Raw genomic sequence first — 23,293 nt, 5'->3', positions numbered from 1 at the left:
GGGACTTTTCATCGCGATAAGATTAGGCATCGACATATTTGTTACGATACGTCCTACCATCGTCGCCTTATAAGGCGCGGGATTCCAACCGGGGAGTCTTTCGATAAATCTTGTCTCCGCGGCAAACGAAACATCGGCCTGCTCGACACTCCACACGTCTTTGACTAGCTCTGAGGTACGTCTTGCTGAGGTGATCGGTCGTGCTCAAAAGCGAATGACACATGCAGATTTTTACGGATCTCGGAAAATAATCCTGCTCCGGGGAGAAAGAGTCCATCTCAGCGCTTACCGATCGTGGCTCGAAGGGTGGTTTTTCGTATTCTGCGTTCACGATGCCTGTAACGCATTTGCCCGATCTAATTTACGGGAATTAGTCTCGCAAGAAGAAATTTTTGGTTGCCAACGCGATGGTTGAAGATAGTCAGTGCGTTCTTCAAAATCGAGATCTGTAAATGGCTGCACATTGTGTCGGGAATGAGAGCTGTCGTAATCGGTAGTTCCTGACTGCTTCAATTGGAGTGTGACAGTGCTGTGTTCATTCATCCACGTAGTGATTTCCTTCCACTGCACTAAATATTATAGCCCTTCTCGCGAATATTTAAAATAAACGAGATCAGAATACAGAAAACGCGAGCGAGCAAAGAGAAACGAAGAAGATTGATCGCGTGTACGGAGATTCGTTAGAAAAGTTTTATTTCCTAAACCTTTCGGTAGCAAAAACATCAGCATTGTCGTGTCTACTTTATGTAGGCATATATATATTATTATAATTGTGACTGAATTGTGTTAATAACGATAATTATTACACGATAGGAATATCAGGGCGGTTCGGTAACACAAAATCCTCTCACAGCAGGCATGATGTCAAAAATGAGGTTCGTGCTGCCGCTGATACTGGTCCTGCCAACCTGCTGGGCAGATCTGTCCGGCGATCCCATTTTGGAAAACATAGATCCACAACCCATTGAGGACATTCCAGGCAACTATATCTTGCCGAAAAATGTCGTACCTAAAAAATATCACATCACGCTGGAGCCTTTCATCGACATACCGGACGCAGGAAAGAATTTTACTTTCGAGGGAAATGTTGTGATTGATCTTGATGTTAAAAGGAGAACAAACACCATAACCCTTCATGCGAAGGAATTGAACATTAGGGAATATAGAGTACAACATGCAATTGGGAAAGACACTATCGTTATTAAAGTAAATGATATAAAAGGACCAGATCCGCAAACAGATTTTCTAATACTCTATCTGGAATCTCCGCTTGCACCACTCCACAAAAATCCGCAACTAATTATGGAATACACTGGGACACTAAATGATAAATTGCATGGATTTTACAGAAGCTCTTATCTGACCACGGACAATAAAACAAGGTAAGACAACGATTGCCTTCCGCATGAAAATTTTTATTAAAGAAATTTCCATATCATGAGTCAAATCGATAGGACTAGCAAGTTCAAATAAGTTCGCAAAGCCGATCAGTTCTCGAATTTCTCGAATTCAAGGATAACGATTTATTTTGTTTTTATAAATATAAATATTGTGATGTCTGGAATGAACGTTAATGCAAAACCTTTATCAACCAATTATTGCTCGCAACAACCGCGTGTGAAACAGAATGTTCCTCGCGATAATTCAATTGTCCATATGTTACAGATGGCTGGCAACGACTCAGTTCGAACCAACAGGCGCGAGGCAAGCATTCCCATGCTGGGATGAGCCTGGAGTAAAGGCGCAATTCAATATCGTTATTAAACACGATAAGAGATTCCATGCGCTCTCGAACACCCCCATAAAAGATTCGAAAGAGGAAAAGGATCAGATAGTTAGCAGTTTTGTAGAGACGCCGGTTATGTCTACGTATCTCGTGGCTTTCGTAATTTCGGATTTCGAGAAGTACATGAAAAACGATACAAAGTTTAACGTTTGGACGAAACCACATTCGATCAATAGCGCGAAACACGCCTACGACTACGGACAACTAGTGCTAAAAGAATTAGATACATGGACCGGCATCCCTTACTACAAAAAAATAGGGAAGCTAGATCAAATCTCAATACCAAACTTTAAGGCCGGCGCTATGGAGAATTGGGGCCTTGTGACATACAGGTAATTTGTTAGAAACGATGAGCGATTCAATCAAGCAATTAAGGTTCAAGCATTCGCATATCTATCACTCCGTCAATTAATACAAAGTCCGAACTCACTTTATCTTAAGTGGATGTGCAGATCTAACAACTCCCTCCGTCGCAAAAAGTATTTACAATTAGCGCGTACTCAGCAATCTTGTTTTCAAGATATTTTTCTTAGATAGCAAATGTTTTTTAATTATAAGATTTTTTAATAAATGGATACTACAGATAACAATTGCGTTCATCGACAATGTAGCTATATTGTTTCCGCGGAAAATGATGTACTAATTATTTTGTAGAGAATCCGCGCTTCTCTATACGGAAGGCAAAACCACTACGAAGGAGAAACAGGACATTATAGTGGTGATAGCTCATGAATTCGCTCATCAGTGGTTTGGTAATTTGGTGACGCCTGCATGGTGGGATTACATTTGGCTGAACGAAGGATTCGCCACTTTCTTCCAACATTATATCGTAGACAAAGTTCTTCTGGCAAATAACGTAAGTATTAAATAAATAACGTAAAGAGTTTCCTCCATGTTAAAAATGGCATAAACACCAGAAATGTTTCTTAGACTTTTATCGTTTTATCTTTTATCTTTCGTACTTGTAATTTCCTGGATGACATGCTGGTAAATCTTATCGGTTGAATTATTATTCTTCTGTTTTATTGTTTCGGAAATTACGCGATCGTGTCACAGACAAATTGTGACAAATTACGTACCATAAATTCGTAACAGACTATGAAACCAAGATTGACGTTAATTTCAATGAATCTCAATAACAATTAAATTCAAAATTTAATTGCAGAATGAGACGTGGCGTCTTATGGAACAGTTTGTCGTTAACAACGTGCAAGTATCCTCATTCGGTATCGATTCGACCACCAAAACTCGCCCAATGAATGCCAATCCCAGCGTAAAGACTACTTCTCAAATCAGTAGCTTGTTCGATAATATTGCTTACAAGAAAGGTAAATCAATGTTCTCTTTATTATTCATGACACATAAAAGATAGTCCCATCATTATCATTACGACAGTTACTATTAATTTCTTTCATTCGTCTTTACAGCCGCCTCCGTTATTCGTATGATGCATCACTTTTTAAGTGACGCTGTCTTCCAGGAGGGAATTAAGGATTATCTGAATCGTTTGTAAGTTGCACACCATTTTATAATTACGATTACGCATTTGTTATATATGACAAGAAAAATAAACTAAAAATAAAAGGAAATAAAGTCAATAAATGTTGTATAACAAATCAAAAATACAATACAATATATATATAGAAAAAATACAATATATATAGAAAGACTTAATATATATATAATATATTGAATAAAATGATAAAAAATATTATTATATGAATTGTTAATTACAGCCAAGTGCCAGAACTTTCGGTCGTCACAGATAGGTATCTTTTCGACTCCCTTCAGAGAGTAGCGAGAATGAAAAACGTTCTACCGTCAAATCTGTCGGTCAATAAAATCATGGACAACTGGGTGAACAAAGCCGGATACCCAGTTATTACAGCTACGAAGAACAATAAAAGTGAGATTGAGCTGAAACAGGAACGATTTTTCTTGACGAAACCTTTGAAGCAGGATAACACTCAATGGTACATACCTATTGATTATCTTAAGCAAGATTCAGAGCAATTCTCAAAAATCGAATGGATGGAACCCGAACAACCAAAGACGCTAACGAAAATGGACGCTAAAGAAAACAATAAATGGATATTGATCAATAAAGATCAAGCAGGTATTACGTTATATTTATTATTAATATATTACATATATATTAAAAATCAAGATTGATTCTTGTTAAAAAGATTAAATTAACTGCATCGACAAATTACGTGCTTTTATATTATAAATATCAATGGTAGCGATGTAAAAATGTGCTGCATTTATATCTAAGTATTTAAGTACAATCATTAACAAATCACGTACCTGTATATTTCGAGACAGACTTTTATGTTGTATCTATACGTATCAGAAAAAGTTCTCCATTCTCCATTCTGAACTATTTGACATACTCTAACTTTTCCGTTCATTCGTTACGTTCTCTTTCGCAATAAAAATTTATAAATCTACAACCTTTATTAGAGTTACGAGTTTATTAATGAACGAAGCGAACGATGTGATCAATTTAATTTAATCATATTCGTGACTTAGGCTTAGACTAGCGTTCAAAGAACTGTGCTCGTAGAGAACCAATTCATAGTAAAGATAACGAAGAATACTTAAACGATACTCTGATTCGCAGGATATTATCGCGTGAACTACGATAAGAACAACTGGAAGCTTCTGACGGAATACTTGAAGTCCACTGAAATCCAGAATAGCAGTATCAAAGCGACGAATCGCGCCCAACTGATCGACGACGCGTTAAATCTTGCGCGTGCAGGAGACTTGGACTACACGACCTCAATGGGCATAACGCTATACCTGACGAAGGAAGATGATTATATTCCATGGATCGCGGCTGTCAGAGCATTCGATTATTTGGACACCCTGCTGCAGGGCACGGAGAAGTACGCGCTATTTAAGGTAAGTCGAACGCGAAGAAATGCGTTCTCGTTCATGCGAACGCATAATGCGAAACACGTCTGTGAATCGTCACTCAAAAACATGAATGAATTTCAGAACTACGTCGCTCAAAGGGTAAAATCGTTTGCTGACAAATTCGATATCGAGAATTTCGCGTCTAACAATACACACGTGGATAAACTCGCCAAGGTGCTGGCGCTGAACGCGGCTTGCAAGTACGGAGTGGAGAAGTGCGAGAAGTTCGCTGAGAAGGAAATAAAGGAATGGCTGGAAGAGAAGAAAGACGGCAAAGAGGAAAAGAAGTGAGTCCAGGAGCTTGTAGAATTTGGAATTGTGATCACGTCACACTTACCGTAATGTAAACGACCAAGTAAGATTTACGCGTCAGTCATGAAGTCGTCATGGTCACGAGCAGCTCGCGTAATACGTTGTGTAACTCATGTCACGTTCTATCTCGATTCACGGTACACGTTTTATCTCCTGAAAGCGTTTCCAGCAGAGATTCTTTTCTGGAATCATTTTCAGAGGAATCACGGATCGATCCAGTTGCAAAACACATATATTATTATATCATGCTTAACAATATCATCACTCGCACTTGTAACTTAATCGAGACAACTTGTAATAACCGCTGACCATGTCCTTTTAGGCTCTTGATAGACTACAGAAGCACCCTTCTTTGCGCCGGATTGAGAAAGGCGGACGAGCAAACGTGGAACAAGACTCTGGAGAAGTACGAAACCACTGCGGATAAAGATGAACAGAACGAGATTCTCGCTGGTCTTGGCTGCGTTACGAATGAGAAAATCGTGAACACATTCCTCGAGTCAACGCTTGAGAAGGATTCCGGCATTAGTGTCTTTGACGCAATGAATTCAGTTGCGCGCGGTAACCCTGCATCCTTCAATCTCCTGATAGGATTCATCAACACCAATCTCAAGACGATCCGTGGAGAGTAAGTTGTTCTTTTGCACTCTTGATTTGCTGGTCCAACTTTGCACGCGAATAAATTGCTAATACGTGATGTTCACCCTGCAGAGAGAACAAGAACCGTGAGTTACTTCTGAATCACCTGGACTTGCTCGCCCGCAAAGTTATTACCCACGAACAATACACAGAGGTAAGGCATCAATTTTATATTATTTATCTTTGCATACATGTATTTTTATAATAAGCATAGTCCAGTCCTATCGCGCCTTCGAGAAATACGAAATCCATCGCTGTTTTAGATTCGACATGTATACATCAAACACGCAAAAAACACATATCATACGTTGTACATTAATTATAATATTACTATCATAATTTTTGATCATCATAATATACAATTAACATTTAAGTTTACATTTAAGGTATTAACGTTCACATTCTCAAGCTCACGCGTCATCTTCAGCTGAATTCTTTTCTTGTTCTTTTAAAGTCGCTACATGATTGCGCGCGATACGCGGATGTCAGAGCGCGATAACATATCTTTTGTGTAACTAAATATCAATAATTATAATAGGATTTACGCGTGAAACTCCTATCCGCTTCAGTCATCGTCCTTGATCGCGCTTGCATTATCTTATCCGCGAGTGAGTTGTCCAGGGTATTTCGTAATTCCATGGCGAAATCGCCAAAATCGTGGTCCTCAAGTGCGTCTATTGCGCAGCACGAAATCCAATAACGTCGATAACGCCGATAACGTCAATTGGTACCTGCAACAGTTGTTGATGCCAAAAATCTTTTGCGTTTCAGCTGTCGCTGCTGGTACACGTGCACCTAGAGGAGCACGAGGTCTTCGAGGGATTCAGTCATGCGATGGATAACATCGCCTGGATCAAACATCATCAGCAAACCGTCAGCAAGTGGATAGAAGAGAATCAAGACGATTCGAACCAGGACAACAAGAAAGACCCCAACTCGGCGAGCTCATTCGTATTGTCGTCGTTCCTCATAATGATCCCGCTACTGCTCACGAGATTGTAACGTAAAACAATCTGTTGAGTCGTGCGAGATCAATGTCCCCCGCGAAATCAAGTTAAATCCAATCATTTTTCTCATGATTAAATCAATACCGCGCGGTACCATCCACGGCTACCTCTTTTAGCGATAACGTTCAATCGCAGTGGTTAAATTGTAATAAAAGAGAAAAGAGGCGTCGTCAGTGTGTTTTTATCCTTGTTGGTTTGTTAGTTAAAGTCCCGCGTTATGTCTTAATAAAAACGCGCGTTCAACAATTGCACTTTGCACGAAATTTACGGAAAATGTTCGAGATTGCGAGAGAATAGTGTCGCGACGTTCATCAACGAGTTACAAATTGGAAGCGGAGCACCGTCCGCGTACCACGAAAAATTAATATTGTATAATTACACCGAAAATTGTTTTCAAGACATGCATATAATATAGTTGTATAATTTTGCGTACATGTTATATTGTAATTGTAAATACATCTATACTGATTGCTATTTATACTACCTATGCGATAGCTTATTTATTTGATTTATAACCGTTAATTATTTATAACCGAAATGGAAGAGAGATGGAAAATACAAGGAAAGAGAGAGATCTCATCTTTCTCAGAAAATTTCCATCAGATCTATAGGAATACAATTTTGGGTTGAAACGTTTGCAGACATTTTCGCGAGGGGTTGCCACATCGTCAAAAGATTGCTTGCGATAGTCGATTAATCACTGCCGCATGCATTTTATATCTCGCAACTGTTGTAATTTACACGATCGGCAGACGTGTCTAATAAAAGATAATATTTTCTTGTCTTACAGTACATACAATTTATGAGAAGATCAGTAAAACAAGCACATCCCAATATTTTATAATATTTTATTATATTTGTAAGAATTTGTTGCTCAATAATTTTAAACAATTTTATGTTTGAAGTGTTGGTTAATTTTATGTTCTCAAGTCACAGAGGGAGGGGAAAAGAATAAAATACATTCGAAGTTGGAGACCATGAAATTCGGAATTTATAGAAGAATTTATACTTTGTGCGCTTCCGCGTGCTTGTAAATTGTAATGCCTGACATAACTCGTCGTCGTTTCATAATGCGTGACACAGGTCAATCGTGTGAAATTATTCATACCGTGGGCACGGTTTCAAGTGACAAACGGATGAGCGGATGAGCATTTGACAGTCATAGTGTACACTGTATTATATAAGTTAATCATATTGAATGTGTCACAAAGACTCCAGTCACTTTATATATTCTTCATACGAGTAGAAACACTTCACTAACCAGTACTATATCGAAGGTGATACATTTATCTTAGCACGAAACCGCGGCAACCGCCGCTTCGCCGATCCGCGATCATCTGATTTTCCGAGCTTTATTCGCACGATTGTTATACGGCAGAGAGGTAACGTTTCCAGTGCAGATCGACGCAATGAAGATTAATTATAGTGCGATGTCTCAAACTACTCCGCCGGTTTTGTCATTATTTTTGTATTTTGCGTCATGCTTTTTCATCACGCGAATTCACAAGTTACTGATCAGCGATCTCGCTGTAGTGATGATCTACCTTGATCTGCGATAGCCGCTTCCTGACACGTGGTTTCTTCTAACGCATCTCTGGTAGATGTAATTATAGAAATAGATAATTATTACAAGTACCGTGTATTAGTATATGTGTTAGTATAATGTAAAGTAAGTTAGACAAGATTGACACTCACAATATTTGTTTGTGCTTCAAGTTTATGATCTTCTGCTTTGTTAGAAATTCTCATTCACATGATTAGAGCGTGAGGAGTATCCCGTCAACATTTTATTACGTTTTTAAATTATCGATTTAAATTGCACGCATGAACGATCGATAATACCATAAAATAGTTTCTGCATTTTTGTTCTATGTAAAGATTAAGACATTGTGATACCTACACAAAATCCACGAGTGCTCAGACTTTTTCCTCGTCAAGTGAACTTGTATCAGTGTCAAAAACGTCGTAAAGCAAACATTGTAAAGCTTTCTACTTCTGACAAGGATTCTTCACAGGAATACGGAGACGCGAGAATTTCTTTCGACATTTCGACATGGTGTTTCTGCGACTGCTGCTAAGTTCTGGGCTAATATTCGCCGCCGCGACGGCACTTCTGGTCGATGAGAACTCGAAGAATGGCTCATCCGAGGCGGTCGATTATCGTTTGCCGGACAACGTGGTGCCGATTCACTATAACATCAAGTTAATACCGTATATCGAGGAGGACAACTTTACATTCGACGGTGAAATCGCAGCCAGCATCGAGATTTGCGAAGCGACGCGGAACTTGAGCTTGCACGCAGTGAATTTGACGATTGACGAAGCAGTAACGTCGTTGGTCGACAGCAACGGCGACATTCATGCACCGACGACGAGCGATTACGACGATTTAACGGAGATCCTGGTTCTTAATTTTGAGGATGAGCTACCACCCGGAACTTACGTTTTGAACATGAAATACGTCGGTATTCTACACAACGACTTGCACGGCATCTTTAAAACGTCGTACGTTAATGAAGAGGGAGATACAGTGTGAGTATGAAGGTTGATGTATTAAGACGTATATTCTGGTTATCGTTTCATTTCATATGTACTATTTTTATATACATTATTTATTATCATTATCTATTCATCATGTTTCGCCATTGCCATCAGAGTGCATAGAAAATTTAATTTAATCAGCGATTTACAATTTGATTTAATTTAATGAAGAATCTGAGAACGTTGAACGCCTCAAACTCGCGAAGACTTTTGATATAAATTCTGATGTGGTACATACAATTACGTCTTTACAAGTGTAATTACATGTTCCCTTGTAGTCTCTTTCATACACTTTCCGTGTAATTGTAGAACGAAGCTTCGCCCGAAGCACGTTTTTGCAACACGACCGTGATCAGAAAACTGTTCGATTTTCGGGGACGCGTCCACGGAAAAATTACATTGCACGTTCAACGATAAAACTGAGCTAATGAATTTTCAAGGAAGAATACGTTTAATTAGCCGCGAAATTTCATCATTCCGCGCAAATGCACGCGCGTCGGGTGACACACGTCGCGGCCAGGCTACAAGAATATCACGTATTGCTGTCGCGACAGGATTCATGAACCGCATTTGTAGCCGCGTTTTCCGAGCACTCTGCCAAGTGTTTCTAACAGCGCGAAACGCTGGAAAATTTCTCGTTATCGGTAGCATGTCGTTGAAATGTGGTAGGTGGTTGGCCACAACGCATTTCGAGCCGACTTGGGCACGACGAGCGTTCCCGTGCTGGGACGAGCCGGCGCTGAAAGCCACCTTCAACATCTCCATAAAACACCATCAAAGCTACACGGCGGTCTCGAACATGCCGATACGGGAGCAAGATACGGACGGCGGCGAGGGTGGCACCGTGTGGACGCATTTCCACACAACCCCCGTCATGTCCACGTATCTGGTGGCGTTCACGGTGTCGGACTACGTGCGTGTCCCAAACGCGGACGGCACGGTCAACATGTGGTGCAGATCGGAATTGGCACCGTACTCGAAACTCGCTCAGGACGCCGCCGAGAAGGCCGGACAGCTGTTGACCTGGTACACCAACAGCACCGACAGGGTGCCGAAGATGGATCATCTCGCCGTCCCAGAATTCAGCGCCGGTGCCATGGAAAACTGGGGACTCATTATTTACCTGTAAAGCAAACAATTCGAGAGAAATTTTAGAAATCGGGGAAATCATTGGAGTAACGTTAAAAACTTAATTCACGGAAAATTATCTTTTCATGTCTCTCTTGTACTGGAGACTAAAATTTCTTTGCTGCCTTCAGCAATATGTACTTACGTATCTGTAATTTGCTGTAGATCACTGCGTGTATAAATATTATTAACGTATTGCATACGTATGATTATTGCATATGAAAACTGATTTTTAGTGAAAAAGAGTTTGCATATAACGAAGAAGTACATATGACGAATGAGAAAAAGGATGTAGTGCAGACTGTCGCACATGAAATGGCGCATCAATGGTTCGGTAATGTGGTCAGTCCTTTATGGTGGAATCATGTGTGGTTAAGCGAAGGATTCGCGTCGTTTTTCGAGGCGTATATCTCTGACCAGGTTGACTTGTGCTCTCTCTACCTCTCTTTCATAAGCTTGCCATTCATAAAACGGTTGAATTGTTTATAATGTTCTATATATCAATTCATAAAGTTCCATGAAAATTATCCAAGTACAATTTTTATCTATAATTATACATTCTTCACAATTGTCTAAATTTTTATTTAAATTTGAGACGAAGTTTTGTAAAACGCTAACGTAACGTTTAATTAATTTTATTAAAATTTTTGTCCGCACGTTTCCAGATTTTCAAGGATTGGCGAATTATGGAAACTTTCGTGACGGATATTCAGATGTTCTCTCTTCACATGGACGTTGCTGAAAAAGTGGAACCCATTGTATTAGAAGTCAGCAATCCTAAAGAGCTTTTCAAGCGGAGTATACTTTCCAATTACCGCAAAGGTAAGAGCGAGTAAAACGCAAACATGAAACATCGTTCTCAAATTCTCGAATGTGATCAGCTTAAAATAAGAAAAACTAAGAAGCAACGATCTACTGACAAAATTGTTAATTAAAATTGATAATATTTTAGTGGATCAAAATTGTTAATTACTTATGTAACAACTTTCACGATATTCACATTTCACAAGAATACCGCGAAGCATACGACGTGTTCCTTTAAAACAAAAAATTAATCTTTTTCTGTTAAACTATTTATGTTTCCGACAAAAAAGAAGAAACAGAGAAAATAGGGAGAATGTATAAATACTTTGATATATTTAATTTAATAACATATCAGTTACGCTTTGTGACGTTAATCATTTTGCAGCACCCGCAATACTGCGCATGTTGCATCACATTATTACTAATGAGGTGTTTCGGAATGGTCTTATTAAATACTTGAACACGCAGTAAGTAACTTCCGTTTTTCGTAAAAGCACGAAGCGTTCACGTACAACAGCGATTCGACTTCTCAAAGGCGAAAAAACAAATTAATTTTGTTGAAAAAATTAATTTTATAAAAATTTCTTAAATAGAATGCAGAGCTAAATTGTTTCTGTCTACTCAATAATTGAATTCATCGCTATTTGGATCAATAAAATATTCCTATGGGGGGATAAATCGTCGTTGTATTATACTGTGAATTCTTGTCTAAAAATCCGGCATCTAAAAACTTGAGACTTAAGTATGGAGTTAATTAATACTTTGAAGCTTTGAATTGCGGTTTTAACATTTATCATTCAAGCTATCCAAGATAAAAATGCAAACATTATGTAATTATTTTATACTTTTAGTCAGTTTAGTTCGGCCAGTTCTGACGACTTATGGAATGCGTTGCAAGCGGCGCTAGATGAATCAGATGTTCCGCACAATGAGTACAGATTGAAGGAGGTAATGGATACCTGGATAACACAAAGGCATTTCCCTATGATACGCGTGACCCGAAACTACAAAACCGGCGAGACAATACTGACGCAGGAACATTTCCCGCTCGATGACGATAAGCAGATCGACGACAATAAGTGGTGGATACCCGTGACTTTCACTACGCAGACGAACCCCGATTTCACCAGTACTGTGCCCACTCATTGGCTGAGTCCCGACCAAAATATAACGATCGATGGAATTGATCCTGCCGACTGGATCATAGTTAATTTGCAGGCAACAGGTAAGTACGGATCGATACGACACGATTATTTCTAATTAATTAATTTCTAGTAAGAAAATATAACAATGAGATTGATGTTACAATTGATTTTACAACAGGATACTATCGCGTTAATTACGATATCCAGAATTGGCAGAAAATTGCGAGCTATCTGAACTCTGACAATTATACGAACATACATGTGCTAAATCGTGCCCAAATCATCGATGATGCTTATCATCTTCTGCTGGCAAGCCAACTCGATATGATCACGTTTATGAATCTTGCGAGTTACCTGTCGCAGGAAACAGATTTCGTAGCATGGAGACCTATGTTTAATATATTTTATACGGCACAAGACTTTTACGAATATCCGGAAAATGCATTTCTTAAGGTAAGCAGAAATTTGCACACATATACATATTATAATAAAAGTTATATTATTTAGATATATATTTAAAAGGAGAAAAATATTAGTTTTTAAATAAGTAATGAAATCTTCATAAACACAAAAGCATTATAAATCAACAGTCTACAAGTTTGTCAACTATAAAATTAACACTATTCTTCCGATTTCTACAGCCACATATACTCGAAATGTTGAATAAACTTGTGGAGAATGTAGGATACGAGGAAGATCCCAACAATGACGATCTCATGAAACTCAAGAGAATCGATGCTCTAAAATGGGCATGTACCTTCGGTCATTCCAAGTGCAAGAGTATGGCCACTATTAAACTAAACAGATATCTTGAGGAACCCCAAACGCACAAGTAATTTTGATCGAGACATCATGACATTAAAATTTTATTAAGATAATATAGTAGGGTAAAAATATGCAATTAAAGAGATATTAATCAGAATTATACAACAATGTCCTTTTCATTACGTGTTGTAGAGTCCCGCCGAATTTGAAAAAGTGGACGTTCTGCAGCGGCATCAGGCAAGCGAACGCTTCTACTTGGAATAAAGTATTGGACAAATACATAGAGGAAGAAGAAGTCGATATTTTAGAATGTCTAGCTTACTCCGAAGATCCTGACATAATTATCAATTATTTAAACATATCCCTCTCGAACGATACATTGACACTAAATGGGAATCAGTTATTTATAGTCTACTATTCCATTTTAAACATGCACGCAGACAACGAGCTTGTACTTGACTATCTGCTGGAGAATATAAAGAGAATAGCTTTCGGGTAATAATATCTATTGTTAATTATAAAACGATTACTACAAACATATTGTTTCTTTACTTATTAATTATAAATGTTTCGTTTTGTTATAGACATCCTGTCACAGAGGATACATTTAACAATATCATTACTAGTGTACATTCTAATGACATGCTTGACAAGGTAACAATTTTATTATCTATAATTTTATGTATCTTTACTTTCTTATAATCAAACGCATTTACGAATTAATACAATAGAAATAATATTTATCCTGCTCCATTTCTCAAAAAGCTCAGTTTTATAAATTCGATTACATCGACTTTACTTTTTTTAAATAAATCATCTTGTAAATTTTTACAATGCCGAATGAAACTTACATTAAATACGAAAGTTGGTTTTATTCTGATTGGAAATAATTTGTTTTAGATAAGTAAATTTGCCAAAACTAACTTCAACGACATGTATGAAAAACATGTTAAGGACATGATAAATGACCGCAAATCTAAACTATCGAATAAATTTGGCTCGTTATGGCAAAATCAATTGGAAGACAAAGGAAGATGAAGATTGTAAAAACCTGCAACGCAAATATATATGTGTATATATGAATTATTCTTTATTAATTTATTAGCATACTAGGAACTTGCGACTTCTTTGATTCACAATAAACTGTAAGATACTTCATTTTATATCGACATAGTCTTTTAAACATTTAACTACTTGTAACCTTGTAACTACTCTCTTCGTTAAATTTAAATACTGTACTCTTTTAGATAGATTTGAGAGCGCATAATATGTTATAAATGAAATACATTACAGAAAAAGTTTCGAAAGAGAAATTTTAAGAAAGCAGTTAATATAAATAATATTTGAACTATCTGGATACACGTGTAACTCATGTCACATTCGACCGAATTATTTGCCATGCTTACTTCGTCGAAAGAATCATGTTTCATTAGCGTCAAACTTAATAATACGCTTCTTGAAAGCGAAGCATAGAGGCTTATAAAGTGGGAAGCCTCAGAGTTACCTCGATTAGTAGAATCGTCACTATCGTCGCGGAGTCTTCTAACGCCTGACAGTGTGAGTACGCAAAAAAAAGAAGAAATAATCTAATTTGTCGTTAAACATTTATTTATGAATTATAATATCTCTACGTAAAAGCGAAAAGCTAAGCGACGCGACGTTCTGTCATTTCATGCGCAAATAAAACTAAAATTTTTATTGCCTCGGTCACACTAGATATTAAGCCATTTTGCTATTCGCATGCATTCATGAATCAATTTGCTGGATTTATCCTACAAAAATAGTTAAAATTGTTATTTTTCTCTTCTCGCTTTTATGAACTCTTATTATGTATAAATGGCATCGCGTAACTGAATGTTAACTTCTTTTTAAGAGAAATTTGAGAAAAGTTGTTCGTAACACGAGATACAAATAAAATAAAACGCTAATAATTAAAACGTAGAACTGCATGTATTTCAAAAGCTTATGTTTTCAAAAATGTTTTTCGTATTCCTAAATATTGATGTCACAGTACAGGATAACGTTGCTCGGATACTTACAAAACGAATTGCATGATTTTCTGAAACTCCTCGTGACGATAGCATTGCAAAATATTTTACTTTTAATACCTGATACGATCGTTGTGTTAGAAAACATCGTGAATTAAATAGCCGTAGTCGTTACAATTTCATCGTTAACAGCGCGCGAGTCATGTGATTTCCATATTAATGAGTCCGTCTGACCTGCTAACTTTGTATGCTAAAGCATTAAGAACTTAAGGTAATTTTCATTTTGCAAGACGGTTGCTAGTTGTTCGTAGAAATGATACAAGGTTGAATCTTGAACTTGATAGCCGCCTTTATTACTTAATACGCTCTGTTCTATCTGGCTATCATATTGGACGTTTTGACGTAACGGAGACGCGCACCACCATTACATCTTCTGTACTTTACTGTGCCTGAATAGCTGATGACGTAATATCTTCCTAATTTCTACGAAGCTGCGAACTACGCATGTATAAAATCCATCACGATATTAACATATCACAAGTCCGGCATTTAAAAATATTAAAAGAAAACATTAATATAAAATGTGAGTATTATAAAATCTTTTTCCCTGAATTAAGATTTTTTATTATTTTATTCTATTCTTTTTAATGATTCCTTCATTATTTTATTTTGTAATTTCTCCTGTTATTTTCTTACATGCTTTTATTTTTCTTTGCAGGATGCCGCTACACGGAATCGCCTCGGTGTGCGTCTTGACGCTCTTGATAGCAGACGCTGCCGTTATCCAGAAACCGAATCCGAACGATAAATCTGTGCATTATCGGCTCCCTAATCATACCCGACCACTGCTGTATGATCTCAAATTAAATCTACATCTCGCGCCGGACAACTTCACGTTTGACGGCGAGGTGCTCGTGGACATCGAGATTCTGAACAGGACGAGAATCCTCACGCTGCACTCAAAGAACTTGATGATAGATGAAAACGTGACTCATTTAAGGGTGAAAACCGGATTCGACTTTTACATTCCCGTCACGTACGACCATAACAATCTCACCGAATCGCTGAGCCTTGGTTTCGATGAGGAGCTGCCCATCGGATATTACATCTTATATCTGAGATTTGTTGGTGCACTGAACGACAAACCATACGGATTCTATAGAAGTTCCTACACCGACGAAGCAGGCAATACAGTGTAAGTGTAAAATCATTCTCCACATTATTATTATATAATATATAAAGAAACATAGCATTAGATATCACGTAACGAAAATGAAGCCGTGAGAGAAATAAAACTTGGAGCCAACGCAATTTAATGACAATTATCTTTATTTTTCAGATTTATTTATTACCAATTAATAAAATAGAAAAATCTTTGCGATTTTAGATGGTTCGCCGGGACCAATTTCATACCGACCCACGCGCGTGCTGCCTTCCCGTGCTGGGACGAGCCGGCGTTGAAAGCTACTTTCAAGATTGCCATCAAGCACCGGTACGATTACACAGCCATCTCGAACATGCCAGTTTTCGAAGTGTCAGAGATCGACGAGGACGACGGAAAGGTGTGGACGTATTTTGGAGAATCGCCCGTCATGTCAACGTACCTGGTCGGCTTTCTGGTCTCCGATTTCCGTAATATAAGCAACTCCGATGACACCATCAACGTCTGGGCCAGAAGCAGCGCAATTTCCTCGGTTGGTTTTGCCCACGAGGTCGCTCAGAAAGCGGCGATCGAACTGGAACGATACACCAACGGCTCCATCCGGGTGCCGAAAGTCGATCACGTTGCGCTTCCTGGCCTATCGAATAAGGAAGTGCAAAGTTGGGGTCTTGTCACTTACAGGTAACACCGCGATGAACCATAAGGAACATTCTGCGCTTTTATAATTATATATGTTTTTATCTGTCCTTATGTGCGATAATCGAAATGAAATTAGAATGTAGAAAATTAGAATTTAGAAAATTTTGTATAACTGTAAAACACTACAATTCGGCATTTCTTGTACAGGGAAGCTATGATGCTGTACAAGGGCAATAGTAATCCAATAGAGGCGTATAAAATTGCGGACAGCATTACTTTTCAGTCGATCCAGCAGTGGTTCGGTAATGTTGTTACCCCGTCGTGGAACAATGTATGGCTGAACGGAGGTATCATCGAGTATCTCAAACATTACATCATCGATAAGGTAAAATCTAGATTTACAAATATGCTTATTTCTATTGTTCCGATAAATATAATACAATGAAGCGTATTTGCGTATGTATTTGCTAAATCAATTTTTTGTTTAGATATATGAAAATTGGCAGTTTAAGCAGTTTTTCTTAGTCAGAGTGCTGCATATAATGCTTTTCGTCGATAGCACCTTTGATACGCAGCCTCTCAATATGAAGCTGAATACTGTCGACGAAATTAGTTCGAAGTTTCATCCGTATTCGTATGAGAATCGCAAAGGTAAATGTTCTTTGACAAAGAAGTTGAAAAGTTGCTTAAGGGGGTTTTCGTTTTTTTTTAGCACTTTTTTAACCAATTTTCATTAATTTTTTCTGAAAGAAATAAACATCACAGTTGTTTCGGATTTTTTGCATTTTATGTGTCAATATTTTAGTAAAAAAAGGAAAAAAAATCAGGTCTACAGGTCGATTTTCTGTCGTGTTATGCGCGTCGGGCAGCAGGTGTCACAGATAAGTTGGTGTCCATGATTGCAGTATCTGTAATGAAGATAGAAACATTTTCTTTAAATGCTCTTGTTCTATACATGTGTCTTTATGTCTCGAACTAGGATTATGTTGGTAACTATATATTTGCATTTTCGGTGGCGGGTCAAAGGTAAAAAAAAGGGTCAAAAACCGTTTTTTTTTTAAGAAGTCGTAAAATTGAAAATAATCATCCAATTTCAATTATCCTAGTTCGAGACATAAAGACACATGTATAGAACAAGAGCATTTAAAGAAAATGTTTCTATCTTCATTACAGATACTGCAATCATGGACACCAGCTCTCTCTGCTTATCTGTGACGCCTGCCGCCCGACGCGCATAACACAACAGAAAATCGACCTGGAGGCCTGATTTTTTTTCCTTTTGTTACTAAAATATTGATAAATAAAATACAAAAAATCCGAAACAGCTGTGATGTTTATTTCTTTCAAAAAAAATTAATGAAAATAGGTTAAAAAAGTGCTAAAAAAAACGAAAACCCCCTTAAGAAACAAATGTCCGCCGAGATCAAAGATTACAATCAAGGCATATTTCGCTCACGATTCTAAGGAATATGAATATCGTTTCAGCTTCTCTATTTTTGCGGATGTTGTCACACTGTCTTACCGAGGAAGTATTTCATGCGGGACTCATTAAATATCTTAACAAACAGTGAGTAAAATATTACATACACTCTCTTATGTAAAAAATAATAGCTGCATTTATGACAAATAAATTTTTCCAATCAAAATTTATGAACGCTGACAGAAATCGATAATACAGTCTGACACGTTACATAATACACTTTATGTACACATAAAAAAACATACTGCGTACATTAAATTTTAATAAGATTTTAGACTTCTTCACATTTCAAATACGTTTCCACTTGTCGTAGAGTACTGTCATATATTATGATTTCGGCGCATTTATTTGCCATAAAAGAGCATAGCAGACGATCTTACGTGAAAATTAACAAAACTCGTGAATTTAACATTAATGTACCAATTCAATAATTTAGCAAGTATAGCGTGGCCGAGCCTGAAGATCTGTGGTCTGCTTTGCAAGATGCATTGGACGAATCAACGCTACCCAAAAAAAAATTCAATGTTCAGGAAGTAATGGACACCTGGATAGGGCAGAAGGGATATCCGCTCGTAACAGTAATTAGAGACCAGCAAACGGGAAAAATGGCTTTCACGCAGGAATCCTTCCGACCGTACGAAAACTTTTATTTTAACGCACAAAAAAATACCAGCAAGATGGACGTCGCCAACACGCGATGGTGGATTCCGATTAATTTCGCGACTCGCTCCAATCCGGATTTCTCGTCAACTGTACCCACGGCCTGGTTGTCACAAAAATTTGACGAGTTCGTAATAACGAATGATACTGCACCGCAGGATTGGGTCATCGTGAACATTCAACGTACAGGTGAGAAATAATCGAGAGTGTGATAATTAACATTTACATAACATTAACACCTCACTTAGTGAGAATTTGCATTACATTGGTGTGGGATGTTATCGAAAGTGAGATAAAGATGACAAGAATCCTTGATGATCCACACAAGAATTTACTGAGATACGGTACAATAAAATAGAAGAACGTAATGTAACAACTGGCTTGCGCGTAACACGTCTTGACTCGCTCGTTGCCAGATCTCGACTCCCTTCGCGCTGCTCACGCCGCTGCGTGGTCGCCCGCGGAAACAAAGTAACATAAATCGTCAACCGCATATCAAACTGAACGCGATCACCGCGCTATTAAAACAAAACTAAAATTACAACGTCGCGTTTCCAAAACTAAAACAATCTTCTTGCTATTCTACATTGGCAATCAACGTTGCAGGCTTCTATTCCGTGAATTATGACGCGACAAACTGGTTGAAGATCGCTGACTATCTGGACTCGGAGAATTATTTGAAAGTGCACGCATTGAATCGTGCGCAAATAATTAGTGATGCGATGAACCTCATGTTCGCAAACAAATTGGATCCCGAGATTTTCATGAACATTACGAGGTATCTGCGACGTGAGACGGACTACACAGTGTGGAATCCGCTGTTCGTGATTTTTGAGGATGCGATCAAGTTCTTCGCTTATAATAACGGGGGTGAATTACTTAAAGTAAGCTCATGTGATATGCGTCATGTATCATAAAGTCTCTGCGTAACCGAAATTGATTTCTACGAATTTTTATGATTTATAAAATTAATCAAAATTATGTTTATTTATAGCTCTACATTCTAGATTTAATGACCAATATTGTAGAGAGCTTAAGCGTACATGATCGTCCCGATGACAATTATTTTACAAAAATAACGAGATATGAAGTTCTTGAGAGAGCATGTGCATGTGGTCATCCTATGTGCTTACGTGAGGCTCACGCACAGTTGATCGCTTACTTGGAAAATCCAACGGAGTTCGCAAATAGGTGAATATAAACTATTCCACCCTTCAAGAAGCAAATAATGTACTTTGAAATAATTTGCGATGCAGTGATAATCTTTACATTCGAGACGCTTTCTTGTACGGTATTTATGGAAATTTTTCTTTGCAGTACTTCGTTCCAAAAGAAACAGTGGATATTCTGTAACGGTGTAAAGTTAGCAAACGAAAGTGTGTGGTACAAGCTATTGTACATGTACACGGAACACTCTGAACCGACAGCGATAGACTGCCTCGGACACTCGAAGAACCTGACTATCATCGAGAATTTCTTGAACATGACCATATCCGAAGATTTTCCAATCCCGAAGCAATATGTTTATCGTGTCTTCGGCTCTATATTAGCTGGCGATTATCCAAATATCGAAATGGTGATAGATTTTACTACGAATCACTGGGATAAGTTAACTGCCATGTAATGATCTTACCTTGAATGTCTCAAGAAGCTGCACGGATTCTCTTGATTGTAAAATATTATCAGAAATCGAAAAAAGACTTTCATATTGTAAATCTATAACAAAGTTTTGCAAAAGATTATATATAATAATCACTCTGCTTTGCGAATAAGTGCGAATATTTAAAGTTTAATCTCGATTATCTGTGATCAAGAGAAGATGCGTAGCTCTCTATATATTTTATTTCTTTTGTTACACGACTGATGTGTTGAATTTTTAGTTACAGTCTTGATGATGCCACGGATTTATTACATCATATTAGCTGGAGCGTTGTCTCTAAGAAACAAATTCGAAAGGTACAGATTTTAATCAAAATTATAAATAATTATACATTCATTATACGTTATGGGAATCTTTTATTAATTTATATTTCAACGCTTTCTTAAAAATAAGAATGTGATACGTGATTGAAATCATTGTTGAAATATTACAAAATGTGATAGTATAAAATATTTTTAGATAAAAACATTAATGGAGAAATTTGACTTGGAAGCAGACGCCATAACAGCTCGAGAACACAATATAGATCTGCTGGAGACGATAGTGAATAAAATTCGTCTATGGCTAACACATAGAAATCCATGTTTATCTTCAGGTAACACACCGTGATAGATTCGTCAAGTGCATCGACTGTGTGAACAATATGTATTAGAATTACAAATATTGTAAGTCTATAAGAAAAGCAATGGTGCAAAAATAAAAACTACGATTTCAATAATCAAGTTTATATTTTTCATTTTCATGAAGTACATGCTAATTGATAGACATACCGTAGTTTATACTCACAAAAATTACCTTTTTTAAAAAAAGGGAAAAAGGCGCCAAGTACACGCGCCAGTCGCACCCAATCAAACAAAAATTAACCTATTAAAAACATTTAAAATTAACCAAGTAAAAATTAACTTATTAAAAAAATCTCGTATATAAATGTTTGTTATATACATAAACCTATAAAAAATATGATATCAGAAAATGGCGCCAAGTAAAAATTTATAAAATAAAAATTAACCTATTAAAAAATGTATATAAATAACATTTAAAAAAACTAAAAACTCTATAACATATGAAATTCATCATAGATTATATATTTTTATATTACAAATACTATTTCTATGATATTTCTATTTATATATTAATTGTTTTAATTAATCAATTAATTATTTTTTAAAGTAGTTAAACAATTAATTATTAAAACAAGTATTAACAAACAATTAATTAAGTAATTAATAAATTAAGCAATATTTAAAACATTTAGACAAAATCAAATGAAATTTAATTAAAATAAAAAAATAGTATTGCTAAATAACTTGGCGCTGCTACATAGAACAATATAGAACAATATTCACTAAGTAAATAACAATTTTACATTAGTCAACATTGTCAGTTAATGTATTTCATGTAGCGCATTTTGTGCTGCGCGTGAACTTGGCGCGAGACACTACCGTGTCTCTTGATTTTATTTACAGGTATTATATAATTATATAGTATTACTTACAGGTTACAAGTACACTTCAATCAAGCACTTCAAAGTAACTCTTCAGCTTTCAACATTACTCACTGCAATCGACGGCTGCCTAATACTTTGGAACATTCAATGATAGATATTTATTGAGTATTACGATGCATTAGTTTGTTTATTCCAAACTAGTTTTTACTATTTGTGACGAAAAAACTAGAGCATTTGCATATGATTAAAAAAACACAGTATATATTGACGCAATGTTCGTGTTTTATATCACATTGCACAGTAATTACTAATTCTAATTAGTGATAATCGGAAATTATTTGCATAACTCACGTGTAAAGGTATTTACTATATGTTCTATGCTAATTTACAGTTTGATTCAGTATGAATAAAAAAAGAGCCAATCTTTTTAATTCCACAGTAAAAACATTCTTTTGAATATTCCCAGCAAACACAAAATATAACTATTATATAACACAGAAGTAACACGTAATATAACAACTGTTATATGTTATTAATGTTGAGGTTGCATAATTTACTTTGTAACTGCAATATAACTGCGTTATAAAACTGTTATATTGCTCTGTTATACATTGGTTATAATAATATAACAGTAATATAACTGAAATATGCGATATTATATAACTGTAATATTTGCATATTATGTCTATGTTATATATCATTTTTAACATTCAGATGTCGAGTTGTCCGGTAGATGGCTTCGTTTCTCGCATGCAAAATATAATACAAAATATATATAGGAACGGTGATCACGGCAGGGCACAACTTGTATCGTAAGTCCATTTCTACGATGAAGTGGTACATGTTTGAACGAATAATAAATAAGAGGAAAGTACGAACTTGTACATAACGTTTAGGAAAATAAATTAAACATACACCTGTAGTTGTAGAGAGAGGAAGAAAGAATAAATAATATATATTCCATTTATATAACATTTAAATAACATTTTAGTAACACGTTATGTTATTGTTATATTACTGCAATTTCGTTTGAGTGGGAAATTACAACTAACATATACATTACATGTAACGAACATGTTATATTGCGTGTTACATTCTGTTATATTATGGCAATATCATTGTTATATGACTGTGTTTGCTGGGTTGATTATTGACTGAAACGACCTGAGAAAATAATAAAGGCAGCGCAAGTGTGGCGAACAGTTTGT

At 36.7% G+C, this 23,293-nt stretch overlaps 2 protein-coding genes across 3 annotated transcripts; both read left to right on the top strand.

The window, feature by feature from the left end:
• Positions 1 to 14,218, top strand: LOC105284102. Its single transcript, XM_026969548.1, has 25 exons — positions 1 to 175; positions 814 to 1,382; positions 1,666 to 2,118; positions 2,441 to 2,642; positions 2,952 to 3,114; positions 3,214 to 3,295; positions 3,523 to 3,902; positions 4,410 to 4,693; positions 4,790 to 4,995; positions 5,343 to 5,648; positions 5,732 to 5,813; positions 6,431 to 6,657; positions 7,308 to 7,398; positions 7,913 to 8,048; positions 8,682 to 9,198; positions 9,877 to 10,332; positions 10,572 to 10,755; positions 11,001 to 11,157; positions 11,525 to 11,606; positions 11,991 to 12,364; positions 12,463 to 12,737; positions 12,926 to 13,116; positions 13,242 to 13,544; positions 13,634 to 13,703; positions 13,950 to 14,218. Exons 2-25 carry the CDS (start codon positions 859 to 861, stop codon positions 14,085 to 14,087), a joined length of 5,883 nt encoding a protein of 1,960 aa, XP_026825349.1. The 5' UTR covers positions 1 to 175; positions 814 to 858; the 3' UTR covers positions 14,088 to 14,218.
• Positions 14,219 to 14,511: 293 nt separating this feature from the next.
• LOC105284104 (aminopeptidase N-like) lies at positions 14,512 to 21,360 on the top strand. 2 transcript variants are annotated; one of them, XM_026973399.1, is made up of 12 exons: positions 14,512 to 14,606; positions 15,756 to 16,232; positions 16,425 to 16,880; positions 17,046 to 17,223; positions 17,327 to 17,489; positions 18,324 to 18,405; positions 18,755 to 19,167; positions 19,585 to 19,862; positions 19,973 to 20,169; positions 20,296 to 20,598; positions 20,859 to 20,934; positions 21,098 to 21,360. In XM_026973399.1, the coding sequence occupies exons 2-12, from the start codon at positions 15,757 to 15,759 to the stop codon at positions 21,245 to 21,247; spliced, it is 2,772 nt and encodes a 923-aa protein (XP_026829200.1). In that variant the 5' UTR covers positions 14,512 to 14,606; position 15,756; the 3' UTR covers positions 21,248 to 21,360. The 2 variants fall into 2 exon arrangements, with proteins under 2 accessions (XP_026829200.1, XP_026829199.1); XM_026973398.1 differs by lacking the exon at positions 14,512 to 14,606 and adding an exon at positions 15,478 to 15,620.
• Positions 21,361 to 23,293: the final 1,933 nt, after the last annotated feature.

This window comes from Ooceraea biroi, chromosome 1 (genome assembly GCF_003672135.1).
Source record: "Ooceraea biroi isolate clonal line C1 chromosome 1, Obir_v5.4, whole genome shotgun sequence".
Taxonomy (NCBI): Eukaryota; Metazoa; Arthropoda; class Insecta; order Hymenoptera; family Formicidae; genus Ooceraea; species Ooceraea biroi.
The sequence above is the reverse complement of the archived record's forward strand: the minus strand, read 5'-3'. Positions and strand labels throughout refer to the sequence as shown.

Bases quoted from the DNA above. Each gene is read 5' to 3' on its own strand.
- LOC105284102 (XM_026969548.1), top strand. From the start codon at position 859: ATGATGTCAAAAATGAGGTTCGTGCTGCCGCTGATACTGGTCCTGCCA. The intron at 4,996-5,342 runs GTGAGTCCAGGA...ATGTCCTTTTAG, and splicing joins GACGGCAAAGAGGAAAAGAA to GCTCTTGATAGACTACAGAA. The intron at 12,365-12,462 runs GTAAGTACGGAT...ATTTTACAACAG, and splicing joins AGTTAATTTGCAGGCAACAG to GATACTATCGCGTTAATTAC.
- LOC105284104 (XM_026973398.1), top strand. The intron at 17,224-17,326 runs GTAAAATCTAGA...TTTTTTGTTTAG, and splicing joins AACATTACATCATCGATAAG to ATATATGAAAATTGGCAGTT. The intron at 20,935-21,097 runs GTACAGATTTTA...AAATATTTTTAG, and splicing joins CTAAGAAACAAATTCGAAAG to ATAAAAACATTAATGGAGAA.